Source organism: Mercenaria mercenaria, chromosome 8 (assembly GCF_021730395.1).
Source record: "Mercenaria mercenaria strain notata chromosome 8, MADL_Memer_1, whole genome shotgun sequence".
NCBI classification, from domain to species: domain Eukaryota; kingdom Metazoa; phylum Mollusca; class Bivalvia; order Venerida; family Veneridae; genus Mercenaria; species Mercenaria mercenaria.
In genome coordinates this window covers 69,638,253-69,650,400 of record NC_069368.1, presented here as the reverse complement: position 1 = coordinate 69,650,400, position 12,148 = coordinate 69,638,253, and the positions used below count along the sequence as shown (strand labels likewise).

Genomic DNA, 12,148 nt, shown 5'->3' with positions numbered 1-12,148 from the left:
TATTTTTCATGGGATCTGTGTGAAAATTGGTCAGAATTTTTATCTTGATGATATCTAGGTCAAGTTCGAAACTGGTTCAACTGCGGTCAAAAACTAGGTCAGTAGGTCTAAAAATAGAAAAAACCTTGTGACCTCTCTAAAGGCCATACTTTTCAATGGATCTTCATGAAAGTAAGTCAGAATGTTCACCTTGATGATATCTAGGTCTTGTTCGAAACTTGGTCACGTGTTTTTAATAACTAGGTCAGTAGGTCAAATAACAAAAAAGCCTTGTGACCTCTCTAGAGGCCATATTTTTCACGGGAACTATATGAAAATTGGTCTGAATGTTCATCTTGATGATATCTAGGTCAGGTTTGAAACTGGATCAACTGCGGTCAAAAACTAGGTCAGTAGGTCTAAAAATAGAAAAACCTTGTGACCTCTCTAGAGGCCATACTTTTGAATGGATCTTCATGAAAATTGGTCAGAATGTTCACCTTGATGATATCTAGATCAATTTCGAAACTGGGTCACGTGCCTTCAATAACTAGGTCAGTAGGTCAAATAATAAAAAATCTTGTGACCTCTCTGGAGGCCATATTTTTCAGTGGATCTTCATGAGAATTGGTTAGAATTTTTATCTTGATGATATCTAGGTCAGATTCAACACTGGGTCACATGAGCTCAAAAACTAGGTCACAATGTCAAATAATAGAAAAAAACGACATCATACTCGGTTTAAAACTGGGTCATGTGGGGACAGGTGAGCGATTCAGGACCATCATGGTCCTCTTGTTCTACTTTGAGCGGTGTCAGCAATGGCTTATCTTTCTATTGTTATTTTAAACCTGGGGCATAGGTGGTTTAGGAAAAGATGGAGGCGGAATATTGAGACATGGACTTAAATTTCCAGCATGAAGTTAAAGCAGAGATGTTGAGGAGGGAGAGAATGATTCGGGACTGAGCAAACCCTTTCATTATGTACGACGATTTGGACTTTTGGATAGATTTCGTCTCAGTAAAGCTAGTATTAGAGATGTTTTACTTTATAAAAAAACTTAAACCGACGCTGACACTGGGCGGGCGCAAAAGCTCTATTTTTTATTCGAAAAGTCGAGCGAAAAATGTAACAGATTCAACTCTTCAATTTTAACTTTATTAAATTCGCTACGTTTGTATACGTTTCAAAATAAATGTGCAAGCATAAATATATAAGTGCATGTAATTAATAATAATTACTTGTAACGCAAAAAAATGTAGTTGAACATGTATATATGGATACGCACGTCTACATATACACGTCTCCTTTCAGTGACGTGTAAATTCATGCATTTGCAAGTGCAGTTTGAGTACCTATACTATTGATATAAATTTACAAATGCATTCCTAATTACAAGTGCATATTGCACGTGTTTTGTACATGAAAGATGAAACATTTAGGAATAACGAAAACAATAAGACAATGAGCAAACATAGGAATTTTTTTTCATTCATTAGACGGGAGCGAGAGCTTTTCAGTTTTAATGTGTTTTTGTATTTTTCTATGATTTCTATGAGAATTTCTTTTTCGAAAGTAGTAAATCACCAAAGTAACACATTTTATATATGTGAAAATACAGCGAAACTGTCCGATGACTGTATCTGCATGTTCATAGTGTGTGACCAAGGCTTAGCTAATACATCGCAAATATACCCGCCGAGTATTAGTAAAAATCCGTTAGAAAACAAGGTTGAGCGATGGCTTAACTAATACTAGTTTAAGCTTTTCTTAGTACTAGAGTTGAAAAACTGGCCAATAGTGAGGTAATGTCTCATGCGCAACACTCAGATCCCTAGCTCAAAGGTCATGGGAGGTAAAAAGTTTCCCAATCCAGTCGTAACTCTGTCATCCATCAAGGGATTTTAATATTTTTTTGGCTTAGATGTTCCCCATAATGACACAACTTGTATTGCGCAAACTCATGCCTGTTGCTCAAAGGTCAGGTCACACATGAAGATTAAAGGTTAATAGTTTTTTTTCCCTGTCCAGTCCATTACTCTGTCATTCATGAAGGGACTTTAATATTACTTAGCACAAATGTTCCCCATAATGAGACAACTTATCATGTGTAATAATCAGACCCCTAGCTCAAAGGTCAGGGTCACACTTGAAAGTCAGAAGTCAAGATTGACCTTTTCCTTGTCCAGTCTGTAAAATATTTTAACATAAGCTCGTGTCATATGGACCCAATTAAAAAAGATTGTTTGTGTAATTTCTTCAGAGTTACTTCCCTTTAATATGATGATTTCTTACATTTTTTCTCATATTTTCCCACCAATTTCAAAATGAAATGTTATTAAAATTAAAATTAAATACCTTTATCAAATGTTTGACGTCGCGGGAGTGTGATAAAGCCATTAAATAAAAATGATAATACACTAGTGTAATAAAGCTTTGACGTCGACGTCATTTATAGTTTAAGCGACGTCGGTCAAATTGTCTTGTTTATATAGTAAAAGAAATTTTTTGATGTTTTGACAAGAAAGTATAACATGTGATAAAAAGAATATTACATTTTTGACTTTCCACATTGAATTTATTAAACTCGTTGAATAAAATTAATAAAATGCTCGGCAGAGCCTCGCATTTTATTATTTTATTCAACTCGTTTAATAAATTCAATATGAAAAAACACTCATGTAATATCCTCTATCTATTTATAGATCAACAACTGTAGATTTTTATATATGCAAATTTTCATCCAAACTTTGTGTGTTATAACATATTTTATATATAATACAATATTGCATATAATCATTGACAGATATCAGATCATTAGGTTATACTGCAGTTCAGATAATTATAGTTACCTTCCAGGGGACATTGTATATTCACTGAAGTTCTTGGTTCTGGGTTATCTAGGGTCAAAAACTAGGTCACTAGGTTAAATCATAGAAATCTTTGTTAATACTCTTGAGGCCACATTGTTTTACCTGATCTATATGAAACCTGTAACTAGTTTCTGGGTCAAATTTTCCTGCACAATGTAATAGAAGCTTTAAAAGGATTGTCAGAAACTGCTTGCAAGATTTTGAAATAATTTAGGACAAAATGTTGAGCGCTTCAGAGTCAATGACCCTCTTGTTTTGTTTTTTTTGGGTGATACGTCGCATTGACACAATTTAGGTCATATGGCGACTTTCCAGGTGCCCCTCCATGCATTATTTCATCAGGTGCGGGTACCTGGGTAGACTTCCCGTAAGCCAACTGGATGGCTTCCTCGCATGAAGAATTCAAAGGCCCAAGTGAGGCTCGAACCCACATCAGTGAGGGACAAGTGATTTGAAGTCAGCGACCTTAACCACTCGGGCACAGAGGCCACAGTGTCATGTGTCATCCGCTTTGTCAGTTGTTAACATTTTTAAGTGTTATCTATCTAGAGGTCACAATTTTGGCCAAATCTTAATGAAATTTTGTCAGAATGTTTGCCTTGTTGAAATTTATGCTATATTTTCTACCTGATCTATATGAAACAAGGTCATAATGTTTGTCTTGAAAACATCTAGGCTAATTTGAAAGTTGATTGTCTGGGTTTCAGAAAGTAGGTCGCTAGGTCAAATCCTTAATTTTCTAAAGGGCAGATTTTTATACGCCCGTTTGAAAAACGGGACGTATGATGGGAACGCCCCTGGCGGGCCGGTTGGCGGGCGGGCGGCGTCCACAGACCTTGTCCGGAGCATATCTTCTACATGCATGAAGGGATTTTGATGAAACTTGGCACAGTTGTTCACCATCATGAGACGGAGTGTCATGCGCAAGAACCAGTTCCCTAGGTCTAAGGTCAAGGTCACACTTAGAGGCCAAAGGTCAAATTCAAGAATGACTTTGTCCGGAGCATATCTTCTTCATGCATAGAGGGATTTTGATGAAAGTTGGCACAATTGTTCATCATCATGAGAAGGAGTGTCATGCGCAAGAACCAGGTCCCTAGGTCTAAGGTCAAGGTCACACTTAGAGGTCAAAGGATACAAGAATGAAAACTTTGTCCGGAGCATTTCTTCTTCATGCATAGAGGGATTTTGATATAACTTGGCACAAATGTTCACCACCATGAGGCGGAGTGTCATACGCAAGAACCAGGTCTCTAGGTCTAAGGTCAAGGTCACACTTAGAGGTCAAAGGATACAAGAATGAAAACCTTGTCCGGAGCATTTCTTCTTCATGCATAGAGGGATTTTGATATAACTTGGCACAAATGTTCACCACCACGAGACGTAGTGTCATGCGCAAGAACCAGGTCCCTAGGTCTAAGGTCAAGGTCACACTTAGAGGCCAAAGGTCAGATACAAGAATGACTTTGTCCGAAGCATTTCTTCTTCATGCATACAGGGATTTTGATGTTGCTTGACACAATTATACATCATCATGAGACGAAGTGTCATGTGCAGTTCCCTTCTTTAGAATTACTTCCCTTTGTTGTTACTATAAATAGCTTATATTGTAAGTTTTTCATTACTAGTCATAGGGAAAAATCGAGACCACTTTTCTGTAGTACAACATGCATGCTACATCCAATTTTGAGGTGTATTTTGACCAGTCTCTACCTGGTAAAGATTTTTGTGAGGACTTACATTTTTTTTTGTTTTGATTTTTTTTTTTTTTTTTTTTTTTTTTAAGATTAACTTCCCTTAGTTGTTACTATAAATAACTTATATTGTAACTTTTTTATAATTGAGCGTAGGGAAAAACCAAGACCACTTTTCTGTGGTACAACATAGATGTTACTTTCCAATTTTAGGTGTATTTTAAGGTATCTCTACCTGGTAAGGAGTTTTTTTGTGGACTAAGAAAAGCAAAACACTTAGTTATTACAAAAATTACCACAAAATTAAAATTCCATTTGCAAATACAGGTGCTAGAGTAAAGAAATTTGCTGTGACGGGCGTATATTGTGACATTCTTGCACTCTTGTTTTTTTATCTGATCTATATGAAACTTGGTCAGAATGATTGTCTTTATGAAATTTAGTGTAAGTCTGAAACTGAGTCATCTACATTAAAAAATTAGGGCACTAAGTCAACCGTGTTAACACTCAAAAGGCCACAATTTCAACCTGACCTTCATGAAACATTATCAGAATGTTTGTCTATATGAAATCTAGGTTCACTGACTGTGTTGCAAACTTTATTGTCTGAGGTCAAAATAGATTAACCTTATTAACTCTTTTGAGGCCATATTTTCTACATGATCTTCATGAAACTTGTTAAAATGTTTGTCTCAATGAAATCTAGGTCAAGTTCTAAACAAGGTAATCTGAGGTCAAAAAATAGGTCAGCTTGTCAAATTAATATAGGTTATAGATCATTTATTGACTTTATAAAATTTTGCAATAATGAAGCACAGTGAAATGAAAGCATTAACTACATTAGAAGGTCAGTAACTGATTTATAACCTTTTTAGCTCACCTGTCACGAAGTGACAAGGTGAGCTATTGTGACTGCTTGATGTCCATCGTTCGTCAACAATTTCTAAAAAAATCTTCTTCTTGAAAACCACTGGGCAGAATTACACCAAACTTCACAGGAATGATTCTTGGGTGGCCCCCTTTCAAAATTGTTCAAAGAATTGAATTCCATGCAGAACTCTGGTTGCCATGGCAACCGAAAGGAGAAACTTCAAAAATCTTCTTGTCCAAAACCACAGGGCCTAGGGCTTTGATATCTGGTGTGTAGCATCATCTAGTGGTCCTCTACCAAAATTTTTCAAATTATCCCCCTAGGGTCAAATATGGCCCCGCCCTGGGGGTCACATGGTTTCTATAGACTTATATAGGGAAAACTTTGAAAATCTTCTTGTACAAAACCACATGGCCTAGGGCTTTGATATTTGGTATGTAGCATCATCTAGTGGTCCTCTACCAAGATTATTCAAATTATCCCCTTAGGATCAAATATGGCCCCGCCCCGGGGGTCCCAAGTTTTACATACACTTATATAGGAAAAAAGTTTAAAAATCTTCTTGTCTGAAACCACAACACTTAGACCTTTGATATTTGGTTTGTAGAATTGTCTTATGGTCCTCAACCAAAATTTTTAAAATTGTACCCCTTGGGTGAAAAGAGGCCCTGCCCTGGGGGTCCCAAGTTTTATATAGACTTATATAGGAAAAAGCTTTAAAAATCTTCTTGTCTGAAACAATACAACCTAGACTTTTGATATTTGGTTTGATGCATTGTCTAGTAGTCCTCTACCAAAATTGTTTAAATTATGCCCCTGGGGTCACTTAGTTATTATGTGAGTTATATAGGAAAAATACTTAAAAAATTATCTGATCCTATTTCCAAGACTGTTTAATTATAATTACTTGATGACCCCAAGTAATATGATGTCACTTGACTGTGACCTTGACCTACTGACCTACTTTCTTGTTTTTTAAGATACAGCCTTGAAATTTTGATGACATACACAGTTTTGCACACAATTCGTAAAACTGAATTTCATTGACCATGAATGTGACCTACTGACTTTCTTAATGTTTTATCATCAGTTTTGACATTTGAAACATATAGCTCATATTACTCAGGTGAGCGATCCAGGGTCATCATGACTCTCTTGTTATTGTTTAACAAGTAAAACTGTAGGTAATCATTTCAAGGGGTGAATGCAAAAGAAGTCTAAGACTTAGTGCATATAAATGAAGAAGCACTTCGACTTCTTTCCCATTCACCCCTCGATTTGCAACCACCATATTTGCCAACTAAATGATGTAGTTAAAGGATTTACTATACTCTGTAACCAATAAATGAGTCTAACATTTGACAATCTCTGGTTGCTGATTGGATGTTAGACTATAAACCATGTTAGTTAACTTTCCAAGGGTCAATTTTCTACCGGAGTTTTATGCAACTTTGACAGAATGGTTGTCTTTCGGAAAGCTAGGTCAAGTTTGAAGAAGTAAGTCAGGGGAGTGATATAGAACCTTCATAGCTCTCTTGTTTATTTGTTTTCAGGATGAAGTAAAATCATCACCTGCTTCAGCTGTTGGTGTAGATTCCTTTATAAAGTCTTTAAGAGATCTTGTGAGTTCTTGTGACCTTGTTGGTATCCAGGCAACAGCTAGCTGGTTGCTAGGCAACATGTACATGGCAGCTTCAAGCACCAACTACAGTTCATCAGCTGGTAAAATTCTGTGGCTTTTTCTTGCAGTATTTTTAACCTATGATGTAACTTCTGTGTTTACAGTTAATATACTTCTCTTATTTGATCAGAATCTGTGTCTGCTGCTTCTTCTATGAATGGTTCTAGAGTTAGCTATTTTGGTCACCCTTCGTCTGTCCTGTTATTGTAGATCTCACGTCTTAATCTGTCTTCATGAAACTTGCACAGAATGTACTATATTTAATGGCCACGAGAGCTCAAACAAGTTCTGTGATGGTTCAGATTGCTCCAGTATCAGTTATTGCCGTTGATTAGTAAAATTGCCATATTTCACATTGTCAAAACAGATAACAAAATACTAGGATATATAACATACTAAGTAATTCGCCTCTTTAAAAATGACCTGGCAAAATCAAACGTCATGACAAACCAGTTAAATAGTCTGAAAAGTTCTGTCACTTAGTACTTTCTTTAGGAAACATTTGATCATGCAGGAGTTGTTTCTAACTATTGATTTAAAACAGGTCTTATTATGTACACACAATAAATCTGTCTTTTTTTTATTTGCACAGCACCAGGCACATATAGTTATCTACAAGAAAGTAGTGTACTTAGAGCAGTGGTTGACTTTCTTATTCTGGCTGGTAGACAAGGTAAGGAACCATTATTCTGGTTGGTAGACAAAGTACAGAACCATTAGTCTGGTTGGAAGACAAAGTACAGAACCATTAGTCTGGTTGGAAGACAAGGTAAGGAATCATTCTTCTGGTTGATAGACATGGTAAGGAACCATTATTCTGGTTGGAAGACAAGGTAAGGAACCATTCTTCTGGTTGGTAGACATGGTAAGGAACCATTATTCTGGTTGGAAGACAAGGTAAGGAATCATTCTTCTGGTTGGAAGACATGGTAAGGAACCATTATTCTGGTTGGAAGACAAGGTAAGGAACCATTCTTCTGTTCTTGTCCGGTCCATAACTCTGCCATCAATGAAGGGATTTTTAGCTCGACTATACGAAGTATAAGGAGAGCTATCCTACTCGCCCCGGCGTCGGCGTCTTTCCGCGTCCCCACCTTGGTTAAAGTTTTGATGCACTTTCTCTTCTTTCAACATATCTCTGTAATTACTCAATGGATTTGATTCAAACTTGAAATACTTATTCCTCATCATCATCCACATCATCTGACATAAGGGCCAAAACTCTGGCACCAATATTTCACGAATTATCCCCCCTTTTCACTTAGATTTTCAGGTTAAAGTTTTGATGCACTTTAACTCTATCTCTGTTATTACTGAATGGATTTGATTCAAACTTAAAATAGTTGTTCAACATCATCACCCACATCATATGACACAAGGTGCATAACTCTGGCACCATTTTTTCATTAATTATTCCCCCTTTTTACTTAGAATTTCAGGTTAAAGTTTTGGTACACTTTCACTCTACCTCTGTTATTACTGAATGGATTTGATTCAAACTTAAAATAGTTGTTCAACATCATCACCCACATCATATGACACAAGATGCATAACTCTGGCACAATTTTTCATGAATTATTCCCCTTTTTACTTTGAATTTCAGGTTAAAGTTTTATGCACTTTCACTCTATCTCTGTTATTACTGAATGGATCTGATTCAAACTTAAACAATTGTTCAACATCATTACCCTTATCATATGATGCAAGGTGCATAACTCTGGGACCAATTTTTCATGAATTATTTCCCCTTTTTACTTAGAATTTTTGGTTAAAGTTTTGATGCACTTTCACTCTGTCTCTGTTATTACTGAATGGATTTGATTCATACTTAAAATAGTTGTTCAACATCATCACCCACACCATATGACGCAAGGTGCATAACTCTGGCACCAATTTTTTTTATTAATTATTCCCCCTTTTTACTTAGAATTTTAGGTTAAAGTTTTGATGCACTTTCACTCTGTCTCTGTTATAACTGAATGGATTTGATTCAAACTTAAAATAGTTGTTCAACATCATCACCCACACTATATGACACAAGCTGCACAACTCTGGCACCAATATTTAATGAATTATGTCCCTTTTTGCTTAGGATATACTTATATAGTGTTTTGATACATTTTATCTTTACCACTCTTATTACTTTAAGTTGATATTTTTCACACAGACTGAGCATCTATTGTGCAATATCTTCTTCCACAATTGGAGTCATTAAACACTCCAGTGACAGCTCTAGTTTCCTCAGATGTGCCCAGTTTCACTATCCAGCATCGAAATAGTCGAGCACGCTGTCTCCTGTGACAGCTCTTGTAAAATTACTTAGCATAAATGTTTCCTATAATGAGATGACATGTTATGCGCAGGACCCAGACCCCTAGCTCCAAGGTCAAGGTCACACTTATAGGTCAAAGGTTAACATGGTGTGTTTCTTGTCCTGTCCATAACTCTGCCATTTATCAAGGGTTTTGAAAATAACTTGACACAAATGTTAACCATATTGAGAAGGTGTGTCGCACTTATGATGCGGGTCTCTCAGGTCAAGGTCATAAAATGATTCATACCTAAACAGTTCTGGCATATTTTGCGCAGACAACTGTAGCATTCTTGGGCATGCTTCGGGGGCATTTGTCACTAATAGTGACAGCTCTTGTTATCCCCCCGCCGATGAAATCGGGAGGGGGGTATTGAAATGGCGTTGTCCGTCCGTGCATCCATCCGCAGCCATATCTCAGTAACTAGCAGGTAGAATTTCATGAAACTTGAAATAAACATGAACCAACATACTGCGATGATGCCCGTCAAGATTTATTTTTGATTGGTCAATTTTCCTTAGAGTTATTGCCCTTGATTTAATGAAAAATGTCCGTCCGCAGCCATTTTTCAGTAACTATCATGTAGAATTTCATAAAACTTGAAATAAACATGCACCAACATACTGCGATGATGCCCGTCAAGTTTTTTTTTTATTGGGCAATTTTCCTTAGAGTTATTGCCCTTGATTTAATGAAAAATCCACGTCTGCAGCAATTTCTCAGTAACAAGCTTGTAGAATTTCATGAAACTTGAAATAAATATGAACCAACATACTTCGATGATGCCTGTCATTTTTTTTTAATTGGTCAATTTTCCTTAGAGTTATTGCCCTTTAATTGTTTAAAAATCTACAGATTTGTACATAACAAACCAACCAATTGGTAGAATTTCATTAAACTTCTTTCATTCTTTTCCATGAACATTTATTGTAAACATGTGAAGTTGTGTACCCACACTTGGTCACCACCTTGCCTTGGTCACTCCCCCCTCCCACCCCCCCCCCCTCCCCAAAAATAGAAAAGAAAAAAAAAGATAATTTTTCATTCCTTTTTTTTTTTTCAAACCTTCCATGAATATTTATCAACATGCAAAGTTGTACCATTCCCCCACCTCACTCCTCCACCCAGTCATGCCCACCACCCCAAGCATGCATCACCCCCCCCCCCCCCCCCCCCACACTGAATTTTTATTTTTTTTAATTTTCCATATTTATAATCAACATATGATGTTTTGTACCCTCACCCAGTCACCCCCACTGCCACCCCCACCAAAAAATAGCATTCATTTTCTTTGCCTGTTAGTAACATTCTTAACTTTTTGCCATTCCTCAGCACAAACCCTTTCGGCGGGGGATACCAATTCATCGGATTTGCTTGTTATGTATAGTTTCCATGTGAACTGCTGACAAACAGTTATTCATTTTTAGCTGGACTATTTGAAATTTTCAAATAGTAGAGCTATTATAATCACCCTTTTGTTGGTGTCCGTGTCCGGGTCACAAGGTTAAAGTTTTGCATGTAAGCAGGTTTCTCAGAAACTACTGGGCCAAATGCTTTCAAACTTCACACATTTCTGTGACATCATGAGATGACCTCCTAGGACAAGTTACATTACTCTAGTTTATATTTTATTAAAATTATGCCCCTTTTTAACTTAGAATTTCAGGTTAAAGTTTTGCATGTAAGCAGGTTTCTCAGAAACTTCCAGGCCAAATGCTTTAAAAAATTCACATATCTTTGGCATCATGAGATGACCACATGTGGCAAGTTACATAAACTGAACAGCAAAAGAAACTATCCAGATGTAAAACTGGGGTATTTTTTAATAAAAAACTTAAATTTATAAATTCGACTTGTTTTCTTCATACCAGATTACACTTGAAGAACTTCACCTGCTAAATTGAAAAAAAAAATCGATCAACCTTGAAGTCAGTAGTCCCACAATAGCTGTTTTGCATGAAATTCTGGCTATATCTTCTGCGTGTCTGTTGTATTGTAACATCCCAATTGCACACTCGCGCTGAACTTGATTCAGTCGTGCCAGGCAACCAGCAATATTATTTTAACTTTATGCTGTTTTTCAAGTGAGTCAATCATCAATGTTTCCAATGACAATAAAATTTTACAAAGAAAATCGTTAATTACACGCGCACATGAATTTCATGCAAAACTGCTATTGTGGGACTACTGACTTCACGGCTGGTCAATTTTTAGCTCACCTGTCACATAGTGACAAGGTGAGCTTTTGTGATCGCCCTTCTTCAGTCGTCCGTCTGTCGTCCTTTCACAATTTCTTGTGCACAGCTTGTATTGGCATATTGTCTCAGTTCCTTTCGAAAACTGGCCAGATCCCTTCATGGGTTCCAGAGTTATGGCCCCTTAAAGGGCCAAAATTTACTATTTTTGGCTTGTGAACATGATAGAGACCTTATTTTGCATTCAGCTTTAATCAAACTTGCACACAACTTGTATTGGCGTAATATCTCGCCAGATCCTATCATGGGTTCCAGAGTTATGGGGTTCCAGAGTTATGGCCCCTTAAAGGGCCAAAATTTGCTATTTTTGGCTTGTGAACATGATAGAGACCACATTTTGCAATCAGCTTTAATTAAACTTGCGCAGAACTTGTATTGGCATAATATCTCGGTTCCTTTCAAAAACTGGCCAGATCCCATCATGGGTTCCAGAGTTATGGCCCCTTAAAGGGCCAAAATTTGCTATTTTTGACTTGTGAACA

The 12,148-nt window shown here is 36.8% G+C and overlaps 1 protein-coding gene across 2 annotated transcripts in view; it reads left to right on the top strand.

The window, feature by feature from the left end:
* Positions 1–12,148, top strand: part of LOC123565272 (focadhesin-like) — a 232,697-nt gene that overhangs the window by 181,519 nt on the left and 39,030 nt on the right. For both annotated transcript variants that reach the window (XM_053550146.1, XM_045359140.2), the window contains 2 exons: positions 6,972–7,140; positions 7,692–7,772. In XM_053550146.1, coding sequence (XP_053406121.1) covers positions 6,972–7,140; positions 7,692–7,772 — 250 coding nt within the window. The remainder of the gene's footprint in view (positions 1–6,971; positions 7,141–7,691; positions 7,773–12,148) is intronic.